At 35.9% G+C, this 24,041-nt stretch overlaps 1 protein-coding gene across 2 annotated transcripts in view; it reads right to left on the bottom strand.

Moving 5' to 3' along the window:
• Positions 1-24,041, bottom strand: part of NKAIN2 (sodium/potassium transporting ATPase interacting 2) — a 525,151-nt gene that overhangs the window by 80,025 nt on the left and 421,085 nt on the right. For both annotated transcript variants that reach the window (XR_010439542.1, XM_064707983.1), the window contains exon 4: positions 1,322-1,522. Coding sequence is in view for 1 of the 2 variants with exons in the window: in XM_064707983.1 (XP_064564053.1) it covers positions 1,322-1,522 (201 nt within the window). In the remaining variant the exon portion in view is untranslated. The remainder of the gene's footprint in view (positions 1-1,321; positions 1,523-24,041) is intronic.

Below are 24,041 nucleotides of genomic sequence, written 5' to 3'. Positions count from 1 at the left end.
AAAAACAGACACACAAAAAACCTTGTTGAATCAGGAACAGAACTGGGCTTGAACTACATATACCTCGAGTTTCTTGTTCACCGTTCATTAAATTAAAAAATAAAAGGCAGAAAAAATAGTCTGGTTATCTGTTTTTGAAGGCTTGAGGGTAGGAGAGCTCTGCAGAGGAGAGGGCAGGCTGAATCAATGGGCCAAAGCCAATTATATGAAGTTCAGCAAGGCCAAGTGCCAGGTCCTGCACTTGGGTCACAACAGCTGTAGGCACTGCCACGGGCTGGGGGCAGAGTGTCTGGAAAGCTGTCTGTTGGAAAAGGACCTGGGGGTGCTGGTCAACACTGACTCAACAGGAGCCAGCATGTGCCCACGTGGCCAAGAAGGCCAATGGCATCCTGGTCTGGATGAAGAGAAATCAAGCTTGCACCATGGAAACTTCATGTTGAATATTAAAAAAAAATTATTCACCAAAGGTTTGTTGAGCACTTGAACAGGCTGCCCAGGGCAATGGTGGAGTTGTCTTCCCTGGAGGTATTAAAATATGTGTAGATGAAACACTTTTAAGTGCAGGCTTTAGTGTTGGACTTGGCAGTCCTGTGTTAAGGGTTGGGCTTGATGATCTTAGGGGTCTTTTCCAGCCAAAATTATTCTATGAAGCTATAATTCCATGAGTCAGGTCTGAGTGATAAAAAATGCTGGGGAATAGATAAATGGAAAAGTCACCCACTTTTTGGATAACTGTGAGCTCCATTATACATTATTTCCCCCAAGCAAACAGTTTTCATCCCTTATAAATTTTCTGCAGTGCAACAATGGATTCCTGTACTCCTATAAAAGATTTAAGATCTTGGGTTTTGATTTTCATGTAAGTGTAACTTTTTCAGGAGGGGAGGGGAGAGGAGGGAAAACCCCTCCCTTTGTAGTCTAGTGTCAGTTAATACAGTTAAAAACAAATTGATGAGTTTGAGTCCTGTGCACTGATCAGGGAATCTATTTTTACTGTTGGTTTGTCTTTTGTATTCAATTTCATATTTAATTTGGCTTTCACAACAATAGCTTTAACTTGCTATTATGTCAAAACATATATTATAGTATCAGGAAAACAGAGTGTGCCATGTCAGTAGTTCTTAGTGCAGTAATAAATATGATGTTGGAAATTTTTGCATGCAGCTATCTTGAACTGGCTGAATGACAACTGAGTTTCATAAGTAAACAAAGACCTAAAGCCAAGGTTTGTGAGTGAATGCCACAACCATCCACTATTCCAGTAAAGACAAGAAGAAATCCTGAAAAGGCGGTGGAATTGAAGTTATTTGTAAACACTTACTGCAAGGAAGATCTGAAGAGAGCTGTGAGCCACTTCTATGTACTGGTATTCAAGGAAACACCCCGAGACAGTGATGTAACGATGATCCTCTGGTGCCCAGTCCGGTGCTGGGGTTACTGAGGTCACGGTGCAGCCTGGCCCATTCTCCATCCACCAGGAACGGTGCATTGAGATGTTAAAGGTCAGAATGAGATCTGTTTCCTGCAGGAGAGCAAGAGAAGAATTAATGTGTGGGGATGGTACTCTGGTATCCAATGCCTCAGCAAGGGATTTCACAGCATGCATAAAGAAGCAAAGAGCTGCAATAAAACTGAGCTGGCACATGAAAGTTAGTGGAGCTTGCCTGCTGCAAGCAGAAGTGGCTGTACCTTGTCAGGCAGAAATGCTTTGGAGCAGAAAAATAATCCTGCAAGCCAGGATCTGTTCTTAGAGATCATGGCAGCCTAGACTACAGCACTCATTTCTACAAATTGCCCATTTTCCAGTGGATACCATAAGGATTGATGGCCCATGTTTTGTTGGTCTGACATGCCAAACTATACAAAAATCCCCTAGAATCAAGCCTTTGTACACTTTAATATACACACATCATCTGCAAGGAGTTTTTTCTCATGGACCCAGCAAAGGAGACCTATGGTAGCTCTGCAGAAATATTGGAGAAGATTGAAGAATCCTGTGCATTTGCTTGCAGGCAAATCTCTTTACAATTTGTCTCTCTGATTTCTAATTTCCTACGATTCTGTAAGGAAAGAGTGAGTGCTGCCTTGTCTAAAGACTACTGGGCGAGGTAGAAAGGAGGGGCAGAGGTGTGCAACCTTTGGCTCCCATACAGCTTGGGTGATGGAGTAACCAGTCAGCCATGCCTTCCATTAGCTTTGCATTTATAAATAGTTCATAAAGGATTAATAAATTATTAATGCACATCATAAACAATACTACGGATATTACTTTCATAAATTATATGTGGTTGCACATTACTTGATAGTGTTACACATAGCTATAACAAAACTATGGACTCTGTGGATTCTGTAATAGCCTACAGTGTTTACCAACATTTTATAAATAATTTATAACTGTAACCTCATTGTAAAGTGTGACTATCTAGTCTGTGTGCACATGTGCTCAGTCGTGCAATCAAAATTGCTTTTAAATAATGTCTTTGCAGAGCCAAACTCTCCCCACACCTAACCTACATTTTTTCCAGCCTGTTGATATCATTAATAATTAAGATTCTCATAAAGATTTTAAAATGTAACTATTTAATTAGGCTTACCGTGCCAAAATAATAGAATGCTATTCTGTAGCAGATAAGTTGTATTCACATCTCTCTCCCTTCAAAAGAGCCATTTTTTCAGTCTCACTTATTTCACCTTTTTGCACTAACTTATGAAGAGGTAACTCCATCCAGAGAGGTTTTGGATAATGTCACATGTCAATTGATCTGTGATTGCACTTGACACTGCAGTGTAGCTTAATTTTTTTTCTCTGATTTACAATTTGTACCAAAAGTATGATTTTTTTAAAAAAAATCAATCGCTATCCTGCATAAGCACACACAGCTATCAGATGGCAGGAGGGACCTAAATATGTTTGCAATTAATAATTACCCTTCATTCCTACAACAGTCCAATCCAGCAAATAATGAGCTGTATGAGAAAATTTAAAATACTTCATATGAATTTAATCATACAACTAACCTAAAGCATTTTTTAGTTTCGATCAAAACTACAGTAAACATTTCTATAAACAATGCAAATTGTGCCCAAATATATATATTGATGTATAGTTATATCTTCACCCCCAAAAGCCATCTCTTTTCTCTGGATCCTTCCCTACTAATGCCATAGACACTGGAAAGTGTCTGCCATGTGTTTCTTGGAAATAGGAATTTTTGCCTTTCACCCAACCCAAAAGATTATTTTTCTTTCTGAAGGCTGCTACATCCCCTCAAGTAGAACACGGGTCTTCTCACTTGGTGTAAGAAGTTGTAGAATGGACATCTTTGGAGTAACTTTGCTTAAAGTAATAGATTTATTCCTAAATGACTGAAACTGCAATTCATCATGTTATTGTCAAGAGAAAAATTCAGCCATTCTAGTTACCATGGAAAATTTGAAACCTCTAGTCTCAAATGAATATTGTCTATTTCTATTTTAGCATTTGCAATACCTTGAGAAGAATCATGATGGACTAAATATATTTTACAAAGTGCAGACTAGGAATGAAAAATGTATTCCTTGAAAAAGAAAGGGATAAACTGGCATGCAGGAACTGAGTATGTTATGCATCTGCCAGATGAAGTGAAAATGGATCAAAACTGGGCTCTGTGTGTATAATATCATTTCTCTAGGGGTAGCTATTTTTGCTTACCACAGATTCAATAATCAAAAAAATTATTAGTTAAAGCATAAGTAAATTTCCAAGTTACATGGGAAATATAATTACACATTAAAATATTTAAGATTACATATGTAAATAGAAACTTCACAAAATCTAGCTTTTTCCCATCCCTGAATTTATCCTCAGATGATTTTTTGAAATACTTACACTACTCCTTTTCATTCAAATATTCTTTTGGAAGTTAAGTAATACTCATACTCATACTCATACTCATACTCATAAATACTACTAATAATATTTCTACTGCAAGTCACAGCTTCAAATCTTAAAGAACTTTGAATCATGTGATTGAGAAGGCTTTTGAAAAGCAGTTGTTACTTTTGTTATGTACTGAGTCTGTTAAGAATAAAGGTAAACTTCAGAAAGCAAACCAATAAAACATGAAATCTGGTTGTGTAAGATTAGACACCATTCATGTCTCAGGTCCAGCTTGGATGGATTAAGAATGGCAATGAAATAAAATCTTGAGAAGTCAACACGTAAGGCAGACCTTGCAAATTCCTATCCCCAAAATATCTGGGATCAGAACAAGCATAGAAGGAGCCTATTAACTACAAAGCTGCTGCACAGCTAAATCTCAGGTATAAATTGTTACGTTATGCTTTGAACTTGCCTATAACCTTCAAGCCATGTCCCTTTCATGCAACCATATTAGCAGAGCAGTTTCTGTTGCTCTGTACTAAAGGTCACCCAGCTTATGAAAAAGTTTCCCTTAGTAAGAAAACACTTAAGGAATTGAATCCCCTTTTAGAACTGTGGAATCCAAGAAGGGGATGATGTATCTATCATTAACATCTCTTCTACTGACAGCATTTAGAACCATTTTTGGACAAACTCTGCTTGCTATTTACTTTGTTCACTGTTTGAATACAGCTTTAGTGGACATAGACAAAGTCTACAATGGAAGCTGGGGATTTATTATGCTCTCTAGTGTATTTGCCGTCTGTTTCCTTTCCAACATCTGTGGCTCAAACTTTGTTCAGGGAAATGCAGAGAAATGGTCTGATAAGCCTTGAAGCTATGAAAACGAACAAGAATTGTTGATACACATTGGGCAAGCCAATATGTTGTTGTTCAAAGTCTGTATGTCAAGGAAGATTTCATTATCCTAAATTCAACAAACAGCTGCTTCCTTTGTGGACACAGAAATACATCTGTAAGGGCTTTATTGCTGATCACTGTGCTGCTTTTGTAAATTCTGCTGGTATTTGTAAAGCTTTTTAGTGAAAATTGGTGCATTAAAGTAGATTTTTATACTCATCAAGAAAAAAGCCCAAAGGAAAACATTTTGTAGGACATCTTTGCTGACATTCTGGAGATGTAATGATAGTTGTAGTGGTCAGGAAAAGTACTGCTAGATTAGACAAATCTTGAAGTTTGGAGGTCTCAGAGACTCAGATTTCTGAGATTGAGACATGAGACATCTTCAAATTGCATCTGTGATTTTATTTCAGCTTAGCTGGTAAAAATCTGAGCTCTGATGGTTTGGTGCCTATGTTTAATACAGTAGATGGCAACATTTTCGGGGGTCAACTGCACAGTGCATAGCATTTTCTGGCTGAGGAGAGCTGATAACAGAACATGGCAACATAAAGCTTTGTAAAAGCTGCCCGAAAAAGAAGAAAAGCTTCTTTGTAATCAGACACAGCAGGAGGAGAGCAGTGCTTAAAAGGAAGACATCTCTTTGTGTATTGTATTAGTACTAGCACATATTAGTAAGTGTGCTGTCTCTTTGCAGAAATCACAATATATTCCTATTTCAATGATTTTTGTTGGTTGCACCTCAGAGAAGCTAATTCCAAACAGTGCCATGAGAAAAAAGAGACAGGAGTGGTTCAGGGTGATTCTCCTTGAAAGTCCAGGAGATCTCCCCAACTGGGGGAAGTTGAATTGTACTGATTTCAATGGTTGTGGCTTGCTGTGTCATGGGAAATGATTTCTTCTATTTTTCTAATTAGGAATTGCTGAAATCTGTGCAAACCTGCCAAGCTTCTGTACATCTTTTGTCGAATACAACCGTGTAACCACTTGTTCCATTTATCAAACTCAAACTAGCAAGAACCGGCTGCTTGGAGAGTGAACAATCACACAAAGTTTCAGTGATAAAAGATCAGGGTCTGAAAGCATTTGTAGTTCTGGATGCCTAGGATGCACCAAGGCTTCTACAGGCTTTTTTTTTTTTCTTCTGTTATCTCACTTTTCCACTAAAACTAACTCCCACCAGGCAGTACCATTTTCTCATGCAAGCAGACTTTTTCCTGTCTAAAGAAAAACTTTCCTCACTGAAGAACCAAAATAGAGCTTGTCAGCTGTGTGGTTTGTTTTGTTTTTTTTTTTTTTTTTTTCCTTTTAAATGCAAAGTTTATATATAGAAAATAATTATTGTCTAAATCTGTAGGGAAAATGGATATTTAAAGATTATTTTTTCTATTTCGTTGCATCTGATTTGGGTGTTTTCCTCCCTAATTTTTGTATATATGTGATGTTTTCCCTTTAATTTGATTTTTTTTCAGTAACGTGGAATTCCCTTCTTTAATTTCCTCTTGTAAAACCATTTTTTACTAGTATAATTGAAAATTGTTTACAGAATCTGATATACCTATGTCATTAATCAGATAAGGTTTAACCAGTTTGAATATACCTGACTGATATACTTCTGAAGCTCATCAATGAAAAATGGCAAAAATTGTCCCCCCAATAGCTTTTCTCAGTATTCTGTTTCTCAGTTAAAAATGCTACAAATGTATTTTAAGTGACTTCCGGTGTGCCAACGTACTTCCGAAGGATTTAATTATAAAGTTCCCAGCATGAAAGAGATGACTCAGATGTCCTGATTTTCTTCTCTAAAATGAAACTAGAATATTATATTTATAAAATACTATAAATAATCCTCAAAAAGCATAGGCACTGCTATACAGAGCTTGACATTGTCAATTATTATTCTGTTGTATAATACATGTCAATTATCTTCTGAAATTAATAAAGCTACAATTAATGTTATATTAATTTAGATCTCTGTATTTTTCTAGTAGTTTAATATGTACATTGAAAAATCTAAAAAAAATTAATCTGTTCTGTTTCTACTCATTAAAAAAAAACAGACCACCTGCTAGGCTCCAGAATATTAATTTAATTAGATCAGTGGTATCAAGACTTTTTATTAACATCATTCTTCAAAAAATTTATATCCATTTAGTTCTTCAATTAAAATACAATGAAAAAGGAAGTAGAAACTTCAGTTTATATTGCTAGGTTAACATGATTATTCTGCTCCATGAATATTACTCTTTCATAAATTTTTTTTTCATATTTAAACTGAATATTTTTAGAATTTTCTGGACTAAGATCCATTGATTTTTTTCCTTGTGCAGAACATGCAAATTTAGCCCTTCACAGCAGCCCAATGTCATTTATCATGAGGACTACGAAGTTGCAGTCAAATATAAATTTTAATTTAGTTACTATACATATTTACTGAAGATCCTGAGAAGCATTATTTTTGTAATTTCTTGGAAAATTACTTTGTGGAGGATGTAAGCTTGTGCAGTGATAAAACACACTGAAATGGAAAGCTAACTATAGGCATTCACATCTCACAGTAGTAGCTAACTCTGTCAAATCTTATTTATGTCACACTGTGCAGTAATCAAGGATATCATTCTGGAATTGAGAAAATTTGTTTAAGGAAATTGAGTTAAATATAACACATTGTTTTGACAAATTGAAATTCTCTGACAAAGACATCTTATACCCAAGGTCTGATAATGTGAGTGTACAGGGAACAGTTTTCCAGGTGATATACATGGTTCTGTCCTTAGGATTACCAGATCTCATCTGTGTCCCATGAAACAAAACTGGCAAAGAATTTTATGTTTGAACTAAAATCAGTATGGTTCTGGGTCTCTTGCAGAAGTGAAGTGAATATTCTGATAGGTTTCCAAACTCTAGTTATTAATACTGAACTGAAAATGCATGATTACAGCACTTTCACAACATATTAGTACCAGTTTTTTATGAGTAAGGCATAACGCTTCTAAAGATGTTTAGTTCATTTTTCACTTGGGATGGTTTCTTTTTCCCCCCTTTGTTTTTAAACAGTAAAGGAAGTATGTCTCTCCCTTGGTTTACCCAGGCAAATACACAGATCAATAGTGCTTAGAATTTTCAGACACAAATATCCACAACCTCTTAATTCTAAATAAAACCCCTCTAAGCACAAGTGTTGCCTATAAAAGACAAAAACTTTCCAAACAATATTAAGAGTGATCATGTGAAAAGCAGATCTTCAATGCAAGATTTCAGGTGCACAAGTATGGCTCTGCACATGCATACATTTGATTTACTACAAATTTTATAAGGTTAATTAGTGCATCCAATAACAGAGTAGTTGCCCCAGCAACCCACCCTTGATTCTGTCCCTTGGAGTTGTTCCAGGGGCTTTTTTGCCCTATTTCTTGCTATGTCTTCTGAGTTCCAGTGCAAAACAGAGTGTTCTTGTTAGGATTTGTCTTCTTGAGAATAAGATTAAACAGAATTTCAGGAATGCCTTAGGTTAACTTATTGTTCTAGATGTGAGAGAAAGGGCAGGAAAAGTACCGCAAGCTATAGAACCATGTATTAACAGTCTACAAAGCTACAAGTATATGAAAAAATATATAAAAAACAAAAATCTTTAGGCATTGCAAGGACATCTTATACTTGAATTGCATCCAAAAGACTATGCAAAGCTTCCACTGAGCTGGAATCACCATTCTGAAGGCTGAATAAAGAAAGGTCTAGGCCTTGATTAAAATTGCAGCATGAAATTAGAATCTTTAAAATTATTTTATTTTTTAGAATAAATGGTTTACCAAGTTACCAAACCATCCCCGAAATACTTTGCTTGATCATCTCTGTCCACAGAAAAAAATTTTAGTATGGCCCAACGTTCAGTAGGGAAGGATGCAGAAGTGTATGATGTAGAACTTAAACATCAGAAAATTGATAGAATGTATGCAGAAAGACATTTCCAGATGATGCAGTTTGTTCAGTGTTCCCTGGTGTTGGTTATTATTTAGTGCTAGAACAAAATGCATGTGTGCAGTGATAAATTTATGTTTTCTGTTTCCTATTTTTTTGAATTATCTTTTAAAATGTAAATAATTATCTAGAAGTGTGTGCAGAAAACAGTAAGAAGACTTTGGATAGAGCTCTAAAACGACAAAAATGGTGTTGCTATCCCAAAAATGTTATTGCTATACCAAAAGCAGTGTTAGGAGACCTGAAATTATTGTAACACAGGTGGGGTTCATGAAGTACCAGGCTGAGGAGAAATATATGTTTTGTACCTTGTGCTCTAAAGCCCAAGCATTTCTAGTCAGTGGTGATTTTATAAGCATTATGATCTCAGAATGATTAAAATGAAGCCTAGATAAGTCAGAAAAGTTCTAAAAAATAATGTGGAGTAATCTTTCTCAGTTTGATTCACATCTATTCCTAAACTAATATTTTCTAAAGGATTTGCTTCTGTGGGGAGGTTGCAACAAGATAAAGCATCAATTTTAAAAGCATAGCTTGTTCTCAGAACCCATTTGCATTCTCAGTGCAAAATAAAATATCCAGATTTAAATGGTTTGAATTCCTCTGAAGTCAGTAGAAAGGACCCAGTTGTAACAGAGTGGTAAATATTCCTGAAGGACTGTGGAAAGCTTGTTTTGAAACCTAGATGCTGAGCAGCACAGAGTGATTATCAGGAAGCACAGAAGGAGAAGTGTGGGCTCTCTCCACATGGCCCTTGGGCGCTGTTCAAGAAATGATGTGGAATAACTGCACAGCACCAACTACTTCAGGCTCTTTCACTAGAACTTGTTCCACCACTGACCAGGCTGGCAGATGTCATCACCCACAGTATTATATTCAGATCTGAAGCTGTGCAACATTCACGTACCTCGCAAACTTGGGCCAGTAAAAGAAAAGTCAAATCTCTGCAGAAACACTGATGCATGCCGAGGATGATGTGCACAAAGCCTGCATGTAACAGTCTCTATTGCAATACTGCTGAATATCTAAGGTTTCTGACAATTAGTTTAGCACATTTTACTCCTCAGTACAACTCACCAATTTTAAGGAATTGCACAGCTGCAATCCATCACATGACATGGGAAAACCTGTGCCACAGTTTTCAATGCTTTCCATGTATGGCAAGAGCTCCTTTTGCCCAAGTTATCGCTACCCTATAGACTTTAAAAAACCACTTTCAGCTCCTGTCTGAAAGATGCTATTTGATTTTTTAAATGAAAAGATATCTGTTACAGGAACATGTTACATGGCTCTGATAAACTTCAGTTCATAAAGTGTTTATTCATGTCCTTGTAGGTGATGATGGTTATTATTAGAATACCTAAGGCTATATCAGATTTGATAAATCAACCTCTTTTCAATTTACATGAACTAATTAATTTAGCAGTAGGTGAAATTGCTCTCTCTTTTTGTGGTGTGATATCATGTCACTCAACACGGACAACAGATTGGTTTTATTAAAACTAATTTGACTATCCAATACTGTCATTTAAGCACAGAAATAAGATGATCTAAATTATCTTGAATGCAGAGAGAATTATGGATGTTTCATACATTGGCTACTTCCTGTGTTTGAAAATTATTTTAACTAATTTTAAGAAACAATGTACACAATTGCTTCTGTCCTGAAGCTGATAATTATTTTCAGGGGTTTTGTTGTTGTTGTTGGGGATTTTTTTGTTTTGTTATTAATCTGTGTGCTAGAAAAAGTTTTGAATAATGAGACTACTATGGATGAAATCCATTTTTAGCTAGTTTTTGCTTTCAAAATGAAAAGACCAAGAAAACGAACTGCACTGTGGAAAATGTGTTTCAGCATTTTCATTGTAAAATGTTACAATTTTCCAAACTTGAGGTGCTTAGGCTGCATTTGCAAACTGGATAATGTTAACAGTCCCACATATCCAGTGGAGGAGATATGGTTCAAATCCTTGAATTAGAAATCAAAAATAATTCATAAACTTCTATTCTGACATCAAAAGTCTCCCGGAAACAGATGAAAATAATCTTAATCACCTACATTAATAAACAAACTATAATCTCCAACAAGCTGATGTTAGCAAAACTTTTCAAGTGGGTGTCCTTTCCTCTAGTGACCTGCTGCTATGCCGTGACAATTCCACCACTGCAGTAAACCACAGCCTCCCAAGGACAATTCAAAGCCATTTAAAATAACTCAGTGCATAACTCTGGATAAATGTATAGGTTTTATTACATTTTCAAAAGCACTCCCTGAGGAATAATCTTATGATGCCATGCTAGATATTTTTGCTAGTATGCAGGAAAGCATCTCATGTACTGCAAAAGAAACTGCAGCAATTTAAGCCAGTTAAGTACTAATCCACAGATGGACAGCATGTCTCTCTTTTGCCTGTTGTCTGTGAGGCATGTAATGCTGCTAAAGCCTAAGAGGACTACCTGCATATATTAGAATATATGTGCTCTTACATATAATGCAAGAACACCTAAATTAAGACGGCAAAATCACCTCAACAAAAAGATCCATTATTTTTCTAATCTTATACTTAGCATCAGTTTGCACACTGTATATAACAATATATATATAGTGTATATATAAGATGTAGAAAAAATATGCAGATTATGTGTGTGGGGCTACAGTTTTGAACTGATGGTGTTATTAGGTGGTAAAAAAAGTAATTTTCCAAGTATCACACGCTTTCTTTCTACTCTTTACATCTGCTTTTGTTTCCCATAATTTAAGACTCTTTTCGCTTAGATTCAAATATTTTCATGATACTTTGTAGAAGATATAGAAGATAGTGAGTAGAAGATATGTTATTTAATAGCAAAGCAAATGCTGTTTGGTCTTGTATTTTCCAGAGTGGTCCTGCAGAAACTTTATTCTATTTTTAAGAGAGAAATTTAAATTTATATAAAGAGAAATTATATGGACTGATTAAAATCTAATTAAACTGCTTTTTGCTTCACATGTTAAACAAAGGTATGAGATAAGAGATATTTCAGATAAGAAATATTTTAGGAAAGACAACACAGCAAACCCTGTTAATTGAAGAGTAGGATCTAGTACCTGGCAGGCATCCTTAAATATTAATTCCTAGATCAGCTATGTTTTAATGACAGTTCACTGACTGTTCATGTTAGCTGTCAGCTGCACTGTTACTGAAGTTATGTTTGGATGCTTTGCTAATGTTTGGATGCTTTGCTCTGTCTCCCAGGGCTGTGGAAAAGGGAAGATTGGCTTTTAGTTAATATAACATTGAGTGCCCAAGAGTGTTTGAGTGACTGTGAGGGGTCCCTGGCTCTGCTCTCAGACAGGACCATCAGTAGTTTGCTCCCTTTTCAGAGAGAATGGAGCTTTCTCTGTGGCTGAACACTGACTGGCAGGGGAGCAGCTCTGCAGGAAGAAACCTGGGAGTGCTGGTGAGTAAAAACTTCTGGGCTGTGCTGCAGTAATGCCACCAGCAGGCTGGGGAAATGTGGTTCTTCATCTCTGCTCAGCGCTGGTGAGAAAACACCTGGAGGGCTGCTCCAGTTCTGGCCTTCCCAGTATGAGAGACACACACAGAGTGGAACCAGTCCAGCAAAGGCTTCTAAGCTGGTTATAGACTACAGCGCAGGACATTTGAGGAGAGGGGAAAGGAGTGAGGCCAGTTCAGGATTAATAGCTGAAGGCTTTTGAGGATGCCACTCCTGCCCATAACCACTGAAAGGGAGAGCTTAGGGAAGGCAGAGGCAGCCTCCTCTCACAGGTCCACAACAGAAGGACAGCAGACAACAAACATGAGCTGGAACACAGAAACTTTTAATCATTTTTAAATATTTTTTTTAAACCATGAGAATTGCCAAAGACTAGAATGAGTGCGCAGAAGTGAGTTAAAAGCTCCATCCTTGTCAATATCCAAAATATGACCAAAAAAGCAACTGAACAATGTCATTTAATTAGCCCTCCTTTGAGAAGAGGGTGACCTTCAAACCTAAATAATTTTGTGATTCAATGTGTCTTTCCTTGAAGGCTTTAGAAAGGTTGTTGCAGTTCTTCAAAAAACAAATAAAAACTCAAGCAATCAATGAATCAACCAACTAAACCAACAAAAATTCCCAACCCCCCTGGTTATAGAATGGATTGTTTCCCTGAAGCATGAATATCTATGGGGTATCTCTAAAAATCCTACGGTAACATGCTGGGGACCATGGTAGTAGTGAAAGCACAGTATTTGGGAATAAAAAATGTAAGCGTGCAAAAATTCAGGAAGTTTATTTCAAGGCATTTTCTCTCTCTTGCCTCCATTCCTTTTGAATCATATCACAGTTCTTCAGTGTTCATATTTTACCTGCAAGCATTTCCTACTGGCTAGCTAAAATTTACTATAGAAAATCCCTTCAATATCCAGCTCTGTACTCAAAGACCCTCCAACTTCCAGCCAGTATTAAGATGAAACACTGGGAGCAATGACCTCTAATGAGCATAGATTGAGAGGAGTACCTAAAACAGAGCTCTATCTCTGTAGACCAAATCAGTGATTGAAAACTTTATTTAAGAAACTGATGGGGAGTAGATTTACCATTCTAACTGTAGTGTCTGTGTCAGTTTCTTAAATTGAGTTTTGAGGAGCTGATTTAGCCCTGGGAAATGGAGAAATCTGGTTGAAGCATCTCTTGGGGCTGCTTATACCAAATTTTTTGTTTGTGTTTAGTGCTAATGCAGAATTAGATGAACTCCACTGCCAAGATGTTAGAAGATCAATGCTTTTATTACTTGGAATTGGAAAGTTGGTACAACAATAGAACAGTCGCAGGGAGAAGAGTGATACAAAGGGCTCTTTGATTTCCTGGTGCTTAGGAATATTGAAAAATGCTGTGAATTCAAAGAAGCAGAGTTCATTTTTTTTAGTCAAGGAAGAAACATATCATATCTGATTTATTAAATTTAGACTGGGTAAAAATATTTTCAAGGAACTGCGTATGTGCCCAATGGAAAACTATATAAAATTCAATAAATAATTTATTTTTTCAGAATCTATAGAATCACTTCACTGTGAAGTGCCAGTAATACAGAACGTGTGCTTTGTCTTTGTCTTTGGAGTAAAACTCTCATAAAATAACTATGAGAGGTGTCTTTTGTTTACACAGAGCCATGTAATTTTTACATCAACATCACTGATTTTTTGTTTCCTGAAGAAAAGCATTGGAAGTATTAATGCTTGTCTGAATTCCCAGGATCTCAGCAGTTTTCTACCATGTGTGTCAGTGCAATTCTGACTTCAGTGGGAGTTGAATTTGCCCAGAGAAGGCAGCAGTAAAGCTCTATATGCTTCCAATCTAAAATAAATGCTTTAATTTAATCTGAAATGTGAATCTATAAAGTATTATTACATTAAAGGCATGCATCTCTTAAATAAAAAAAAAAAAAAGAACCTAATATCAAAAACAAATGGCAGAGTAAAGAAAGAAAATAAAAATTACATGCTTAACTCCTCAAAGGTTAGGAAATGACAAACTCCTTGGTTCTGCCTTGGTGCACCTCAGCACTACAATAGAGTGTTAATTACATACAATTTTTTATTGCCTGGGCTGAGCACACAGCATCCTGTAAAGCTTCATCATTAGGCCCTCATGTATTTTTTAGTTGTTTAACCTGCAGAGTCTAACAGCTTAATCCAAGATAACTTCAGAATTTTTATTTTTTTTTGTCCTGGAAATAATTCCATTAAATTAATGGAACTTTCACAGCATGTGAGATAAATTTGTTAAACTGAGACCAGATATTCAGATAAGCATTTCCCAAGGCATTACTATAGTTTTATATATATTTGAACCCATTAATGTATCTTTTCTTATTGATGGGGATATGGGTATTTTTTCATTCTGGGTAAGGCATTCTCTCTGATTTTGATAAATATGCTGTGATTCCTTAGCACACTGAAGTGAATGTCATATGAGACTAACAATTCAAACAATTCAATAATGGCAAAACAATTTTTATTCTGACTTACCCATTAGATATTCTGCAAAAAAAGGGGAAACTATGTCCAGAAGGAAACTTCAGTAGTTAACAGCCATATTGGAAAGAAATATGAGATTATGCTATACTGTGATCTGTTCTTGGCCCAATGATGATATATTTTAATTAATTATGTGAATGACTGAAAAGAGGAAAGGCTTGTTACTATATGATACTGAGAGACGGCAAGAACGTTTGAGGAAAGGACTGGCATTCAAAATCATCTTGAGAAACCTCAGATTTTTCCTGTAAAGTGCTACTCAGCAAGGACAAGTTGAAAAGTACATTTGTGTTGAAATGACTAAGCATACAAAGACAGTATGGGTAACAAAATTCTGGATGTCACTCTCTTACAAGGAAGGGGGAAGTTATCACAGCTCAAACTCTCCCTAGTATTGGCAGGGTTTCAACTCAAAGGACTTCAAGAAAAACTGTGGACTAGAATGAGCAGCTTTTTGAAAACAAGACCTGGGAAGAAAGATAGGAAGAATTGGGGTTTCCTGGCTCAGAAGCGTGGGAGCATGCCTGGCTGTTGGAATGAAGTGAGTAACCTCTTTCCCTGCCTGTAATGGGGGTACATCGTCACTGGCCCAGGAACTCGGCTGTGTGGCAAAGACATTGCAAAGAAAATACAAATTAGATGTTGGGGGAGAAAGTTTCTGAAGCCAAGGGAGAGGAAAAGAGAGACCTGAGACTGGAGAGACCTGACTTGGGAATTTGTGTGATCTATTTTTACTGGCTTTTAAGAACAAAATAGACTAAGTTCTATCATGTATTCATGCATATGCAGGCTGATGACATGTACTAATTGACCTACTGAGCCATTCATCAGCGTGAATCTATGATTCTAATAACCCAAAACATGGTTCTGGGAATACATAATATTTATAAATATGCAACACTTATCACCACTTATCCCACTGAGATTTGATATATTTAATGTAATAATTGGAAGTACCCAACATGTAACGCATAAACATAACTGAATTTAAATATAAGACTTTTCCCTGGAGCTTTCTAAGAGATATGAGCAGTTTTAATGCAAGAAAAGGAACCTTTTTATAAAAGTAATTTTAAGGAAATAACTATAAAATTTTTCTTCTTTCTTAGGTTCCCTGCTTTTGATGGGCTACAGTTCAGTACAATATTGCACCGTCCATGCAGTGGCACTCTTGAAACAGAGTGTGACCTTTGACCTGTAAAAGCTGGAATGCATTTCCCTAGCTTTGGCTGTCTACTTCTGAGCTAGTTGCCTATGGAGCAATGGAGCAGAAAAAGCGTTGTGAGGGTATGAGTAATCTCAAAAGGTGTGGAGGTTTTCTTCAGCATGGGGTGAATCATGCCTTACAGTCCTCTGGCTTTAGAGCAGCTCAAGATACTAATCCAAAGGAACATATCTGCATTCATTTCAACTCCATGTACTTAAGAAATAAAAGCAGAAGTATGGCTATTCTGGAGTAAAAAGAAATCAGATTAAAAAAAAAAAATTATATGTGTGTGTGTGTGTATATATATATATATATATATATAAAATCTGTTAGCCAGATGCATGTTTTCTGTAGATACATGTGCTAAAAAGGCACTTCAACTAGAAATATGTGGTATTAGAGCAAATATTTGATAAGCTGGAAATTCCCTCATGAATAGTAAAAAAAATTGTTTCAGTTAAATATATAATGTGGCATTTTCTTTGGAAGAATACTGAAGTTCTGCTTGAAAATTAAGAAGATTATTCACTTTGACACTTATGTATGATTACAAAACTCCTGAAGGTTTTTGGGAACTTGACCTTAAATGGCTGTGAACTCATGCAGCATGACAAAATTGAGAACTCTGAGACAAAGTTCTAGTATTTCTGAAATACTAGAGAATAGATTTCTGAATTAATCAACTAAAGAGTTGATTTATGGGTGTCTGTGAGCTCCAGGAACTGTGGCAGTGCTGCAGGCAGTTCCTAGGATTCTGTCATCAGTTTGCCTCGAATGTACTGCTTTGGATTCAATATCCAAACTTCAAAACTTCCCTATTGGAACACCAAGCTCTCTGATGGATATCTTATATCCCACCCCAAAAAAGGAAAGAAGACAAGAAATACTGGAAAGAAGACAAGAGATACTGTGTGTGTAATAATATCAAAACATTCTATGGAATTTTTGTTTGGCACCACAGAGTTCATAAAGGAGCCAAAAAAAAATTACAGGCAGCTACCTTTTACCTAATTTTTTAAAGAAGAATTTGTTTGCAAACTGAAACTACAGATTGGACAAAAAGAGACAATATGGGAATTTAGTGCACCTGATTTTTGTTGGGTTTTCTTTTTTTGACAACATTACCTTGAACACAAATGTTAACTTGCCACAAAGAAAGTGAAGTCAAGAATTATCTGTTATTAAAAGTCTCAGGAACAGAAAAAAAGTAACACAAATGAAAAATGCTAGGATCAGAAATAGCTTGCAGTATCATGGAGCATATTTGGTTCATGCATTATTCAAAATATTAAAATATGATATCACCTGATTTTGGATCTTTAAATTAAAAAAATAAAATGGTTTACAAATAAAATGGTCCTTGATGCATCTAGATTTTGCAAAGGTGAGCTAACCTGTAATTAATTTAATTTGTGCTAAGTGAGACAGGTAACCACACGTAGAAGTTCAGCTTTCTTTGTACAAACCTGAAAGTTGTTTTCCTATTTTCAAATATCAGATGAAAATTTCCATAACTGTTAAGTCCTGATTTCCTACTTGGTATTATTTCACTTCTTATCTGCTGTCATACCAGTTGTTTCCTTTATTTTGAATAATTCCAGTTTCAACTTCCTTCACCACCAGCTTTCATTACCAGCCTATATTCATGTAACATACTAATGATTGCATTAGATCCAGTGGTTCTTGATCCCTGCACAGAGTTAATATGCTTTGAAATATCAGCTATTTCTCAGTTCAAATTAGATATTAATCATTAGACTCACATGCAATATGTTCCCCTGACAACAAGCAGATTGAAGTTTATGATTTCTGTTCTGTGAGCAAGTGTCATGTTCTGTTCAATAATGCGACTCTCTAAATTGGTCTTTAGTGGCAGTGTTTGCTCAGTAGTTATGAACACTTTCATAGGATCTCTGGACATAATTCTGTGTAATGGAGTTTCTAATATTACCACTGAATGATCAATTGAACAATCATAATTTGTATTTTCTAGTGAAATTCAGCTATTACTTTCTTAGAAGTGTATTATTCATCTGATTAACACAGAGCAATGTATATTCATTTGCCTTTACTAAAAACTTAACAATATTTTTCTTCATCAAGAGTATATCTGAAACATTTTCATTCATTATATAAAGTTTTTTTAAAAAAATAATAGAAAAATAAAATCAGTATGGAATCTATGAAAAGTGTTCCTTATTGTATTATTGTTAGCAAACCACAGTCAAAGCTATCTTTATTTACCTGATCTCAGAGTTAGAAACCTACTTTTAATTAATTTATCAAGATAATGAACCTGTTTCCTTAGTTTAGGATGCAGGAGAAGTATAAAGCTTACTACGTATACTTATTAGCAAACTCCCTGATGTTTATGAGCTGTTCGAATCATTACTATTGGATCACTAAAAAGAAAACTACATTTTAATGGGAAATCTCTTTAAAATGGGATTTCTGATTTTGCTTCATTCACTTTAGTAACATTTGAGTATAGGAGTATATGTGTGCCTGGAAACTACAGGTCTGGTAAAATTGCAGTCTGACACTTGGGAAACTTCGCAATCACAGAATATTCTGAGGAAGAGGGGACACGCAAGGATCACTGAGTCCAGGTCTTAGGGGAATGGGCCCCATAGGGATGGACTTTGGCATTATTAGCACGGTGTTCTAAACAACTAAGCTGTCACAATTCAAAAAAGAGGAAGGTTACAGATCATATGGATAAGTAACTTGCATATGCAATACGTACACTGGAAACAAAGAGTAGAAGGAGCAGCCACGTCTATACAAAAATACAACCCAACATTGATATATAAAGTCAGTGTCCTTTAGCCCATCTAAATTCAGAGCAGAACATTTACCTTTCAATCCTCCTTCCAACACCATTAGCTTCATACTCAGTATGCAATATTTTGTCAGAAAGCCACAGTACAACCTATAGATCCCTCTGTAATCAGGAAATTGTATATTAAAACCAAGAAAATTCGAATTCTATTTTAACTGATCCAGACTCTGAAAGTTCCTAGATAACCATACTGCAGTTGCTCCAATGAATATTTAGTTTTATAATAGCTACTGAAATTTCATCTATCTTCTAGTCATTATGATAATTATGTTGCAAACTGACATGTGAGTTATTCCAGCATGTTGGCTCATATTAACTAAAGTACCCAAAGAGGAAAAATTTATCTTGTGACATTGAAATTCAGTGTGCATTTGCAGCTTAGATGTCTATCTCTCGGTTAGCTTTAATTTAACTAATTTTACTTAGCAATATTCATTAAGAAGATGCACAGAATAATTCAGCCACTTGCTTAGAGACCCTAGATGGGCTTTTGACAATAAGATTCATATTGCTGTGAGTATAGGATATGGCTATCTAGATTTAACCTAAAAAAAAAAAAAAAAAGCTGTCATGGTTCTGACTACATCAAATTACATAAAATACCATCTCATATGCTACTTGCGATTAAAATGATATTTTTAGGTCATACTCAATTTTCTACTTCCTTTTCTCTGGTGTGTAGTATGATACTACTCTTTTCCTGGCAGAAAGGCTATCTGAAACAAATTTACTTATTTGAGCCAATATGTTTGGCAGGGAGAAAACAAGAGGCCTCATGTTTTGTCATTTCTCTTTAATTGTGCTTCTTTTTGATAGCCATCCTCTGAGGCAGAAGTAGCAGATTTTGAATAGTATGAAGTAGCCTCATTAACCAATGAACAAAGAGGGAAAATTGAAAAGGAAGAAAGAGGAAACACTAAGTTGTCATGACAATGCTTATGTGCAACAAGGCATGAATTGCAGGTGCGTAAGAAACAGATTTCAGGGTTTTCAAGTATGGAACACTTCAACTTCCCCGGTATTTTTGCAATGGACAGAGGCTGTGAATAGTCTTATATGTTTACCATATAGATTCTGCAAACATATCCTAGACTTTCTGGGTTGATTGTGAGCTACGGGAATTAAAATGATAATACAGATAATGTTGCAGAAAAGTCCTTTGCAGGCCTGTGCGGTTTCACACAGGTCAACTATTTTTTTCCAATTTGTTTACAGGTATGGATTCCAAACTTGCCTTCTCTGGTATATAAAGATCTTAAAATGCATTGTCATTGTTGTTATTTTTAAACATTTTTTGATCCCTCTGACAGACTGAGTGCTCTTTTATTTTCAACTAGATCTTTCTGGCTTTAGATGCTGTGTTCATTTATTTTTACTTGCTCGAAAACCCTCCAAGCCTCTGAGCTATTTGTGCTAGATAATAATAAATTTGACTTGAACATACACATGATAAAAGGCTTAGTTTGCAGAGTCTTGACCTCACATACTTTGTCATCTAAACCCCTAAGCTTTATTGTTAATGGCACAGCAACATTCAGTTCAGAATTGCATTTAATACTTCTTTGGGCACAATTCTATGAAACATATGAAATGAATCTGAGATAATGTAATGCACAATAGCAGGTGAGAATATCTCCTTATTATTTAGCAGTATCCAGAAAACCAGGAGGTGACTAATAAAAGGAACAAAATGAATTATTTTCTTTCTGCCCATCCTTTTGTATTTTACAGAGGGTGCACATTTGAGACAGAATGATGCAGTGCAAGAAGACTGAGCTGGCATGGGTTACCATGACTTTATGCTTTCAGCCAGTTTGATCACTCATTTGTGTAGCATTAGTTTTCTTTATGTCATTGTGCTTCTTGAAACTGTACTGTAATTTATCCTAATGCTTTTCAGGAGTTTCCTGTCAAGATGGAAGCCTAATAAAGAATTTTAATTCTACATGCATTAACATTTCTTGTTTTGAGGCAGGATTTTTTTGGAGGTTTGGCTTGTTCTTTTTTGTTTTTTTTTTTGTTTTTTTTACGTGATGAAAATGAAAAATGTTTATCTCCATGCACCTGAAAAACCTTAAAAAATAGAATAGAATTCAATCAATTGAATTCAGTCAGTTGTATCACGTCTAGTAACAAAACAGACGGGAAAATTATAGGTTTCAGAAGCTCCTTTTCCTCACTGTTTCTGGACTAGATGAAGTCCTCCTCACTTCCACAGTGTATTAGAAGTTACCACTTTCTTGGATGAGTAATTTAGTCAAAACCAATGCTACCGTTATCAGCCAGTTTAACAAAGAACAACTAGTTACGTTATTTAAACTTATCTTCCTCTCTTGAACAACAAAGAGATGAGGTGCTTCACAATGATATGATAAACTTTGGCAGATGTTTGGATAATGGAACATATTTGGGCAGCTGAGATCCATGTGGTACAATCATATGTATGTTTAAGCAAACAATCAAAGTGTGTTTAAGCAAAGCTGGTCAAAATCATTAAGCCTGGCAGTCAAACAATAAAAAGATGCAGTATCTATCTTTTGATTGTACAGGAAATAAGCATGTCTAGAGTGCTGTGACCAGTTACCAGCTTCTGCCAACCAGCAGTGACAAACAGCTTCCCAGAGGCCTGGCTTGACCATTGAGAGTTTATTTAGTGTGCTCATTTATTGCCTCTTACTGATAATTGCAGTGGTCTTATGGTGGCTTCCAACAGTCTATTCCTACATGCAGTTCTTGCTTTTCCTTGTGCTGCCTCACTCAGGACTGCACACCTTCCTCTTAGATCCCAGCTCTTCAGAGGTCTGCTGTGCTACCTTTCCACCTGGATGCCAGCCCAGCATTTACACTCTTAGGCCTGTCCTGCACCTACTTTGGATTATCTCCCTTGGGCAGTGTGTTGAGATTTGCTCCACTGGCTGGAGCTCTCTGCCTCCTCACTTCACTGGTGTGCTCGCTGGTCCTCACCAGCCAAGCTGGTGCCATCTGATGTCTGCACGGTGTTAAACACCCTGAAAGAGTGGGGGAACTCATCTGTGAGTGTTTTCCTCTAGTCTCTAGAGTAACTAGTGAATTGCTCAAAATTGACACTTCATATGACAGTTATTCAGCTAAGATTTCTTATTAAATCAGGTGCTTTTCTGATTAAAAACCACTAACATTCCTTGTTTGCTTTCTGGGATTCATGGGAAATTAGCACATTTGTGCTAATATCTAAACATTCTTCTCTTAGATTCTGGGGTTGCTAAGTTAAATGATCCAGAATACTTTTTATTAGAGCAACTCAGAGAAAGCGTTTAGACAATTTACACAGCTTGTGAAATTGGACTCCTATCAGCAGATCACACAAGTGTTTTTGTGAAATTACCCCATTTCTTTACAGGCCTTCACCTGGTTAGTCCTATGATGGCAACTAAGACAAATTAAAATGTTATGCTTTAAAAATTACATCAAGTTTTGTTTTGTATAATACTTTAATCTCATGCTGGAGATCAACCACATTTGGTGATTACTCACCAAATATTTTCCTTTTCAATATTTTTAAAGTTGCCCTATATGAAAACATGGTAAACAGATTTCCTGTTGTATTGCCTCCATTTCCTACTGTACTCAGAGGAAGAAATTTTTTTTCTGTTCGCTGTTTTCATGTATTTAATGATGATACAACAAATGGGAAAACCTTCTGAAAATGAAAACACATTGCAAATTGAATGCCTCCTCCACTTTCCTAATTTTTGGTGAGAAGTCAGAAGATTGGTGCCTGTATAAAGTGACTAATTTGAATTTCCTGTGGCCTGATTCTACATGCAAATTATGCAGTATTTGCATCTCTTTATTGATACTGCAGCTCTCTGATATGTCTAGAGTTTGGGGCAGCACAAGAAATAGTGGTGTTTTCACATTTACTGCAGAGAAGAGCTTGTGGTTCTGAAACTTCACCTATGTTAGGTAGTGCTGTTTTGTCTGAATAAATCAAGATATTGTACTTATGTTTATGGTCTCCTGTTTCAGTAGAATGACATTACTTTCAAATTTTTTCTTTGTGGGGAAGTGAGAATTGTGCAGGATTTCCATGACATATAAAAGCCTATTCTATTTTGATGGGTACTTAAATGCTATAAAAAATCTGTATCAAAAAGACTTTGAGTGGTTAGGTTTGTGACAAAGAATAGGTCTGAACCAGCCTCCCAGAATCCAGCTAGCTGATTTAACCATTTGATGGGTTTTACTCTCAAATGGGACTTCCCAGGAATAATCTCAGATTCTACAAATTGATATGTAATTGCTTTACGACTACCTTTAGATTTAAATAGGTCACCACACCCGTGCAGAAAATCACACCCATTGTTTATTGAAAGAGAATTAATTTTTTCATTTTAATGGAAAAATAACCAGAACAGTTGCTGGGTTTTCTTTCAGAGTGCAGGCCATATATTTGAGGTTTTCATTCCTCTGCCAATACAACCATTGCAATGACATGGTCTTTGACAGTCTACCTGCCACTTACAGAATTTCAAAGGAGATATTTCTAAAATAAAATCATGTTAGGCCCAGAGATGCCACATACAATTACCAGTGACTTCCACTGAGATCTGAACACATGCAGCTAAAGGGAATATTTGGGTTTAAGAACACACAGGTTAAGGATATGTTACAGATTTGGTACTACCTCTATTTTTTAAACTAGCTATAGTTGACATTGATGAGACTGCTGGAGGCTTGCATTTCATTGATACTTTCAGAAAGGAGATTCTGCTAGATTGTGTAGAGCTGAAGTTGAATAACAAAATTAATTTGTAAATAGAAGGGAAAATTATTTTCAAAGTCTTAGATCTGATCATTTAATAGACTAAAATATTTGGAAGTCATTTAGGTGCATTTTAATGAACTGAAACTTAAATAAATTTTCACTGTTGCTTATTTCCTCCATATTGAGATAGGTTCTGATTGTCTTAGTTTTGCTCTCATCATCACACTGCACAGATAATAGCATCCTGTTTAATTGCTAATTATTCTTTGCAACTCTGTTTAGACAGTTTAATTATTTTGTTCATTGATTTAATGACAACATTTGACTCCTTATATTTTCAAAGAACTTTAGAATTAATGAATAGCATGGGATATATAGTGGGTGTTAGAAAATCATAATAAGTGGAGAAATCCAGACAGGAAAGTGACTTGATTCTGACAAATTAGGACTGGAGAGTTATTCTTTTCCAACTTTGTTTTTGG

The sequence above is a fragment of the Zonotrichia leucophrys genome, chromosome 3, assembly GCF_028769735.1.
Source record: "Zonotrichia leucophrys gambelii isolate GWCS_2022_RI chromosome 3, RI_Zleu_2.0, whole genome shotgun sequence".
NCBI classification, from domain to species: domain Eukaryota; kingdom Metazoa; phylum Chordata; class Aves; order Passeriformes; family Passerellidae; genus Zonotrichia; species Zonotrichia leucophrys.
Note: the sequence above shows the minus strand (reverse complement) of the source record. Positions and strands in the feature narration are given on the sequence as shown.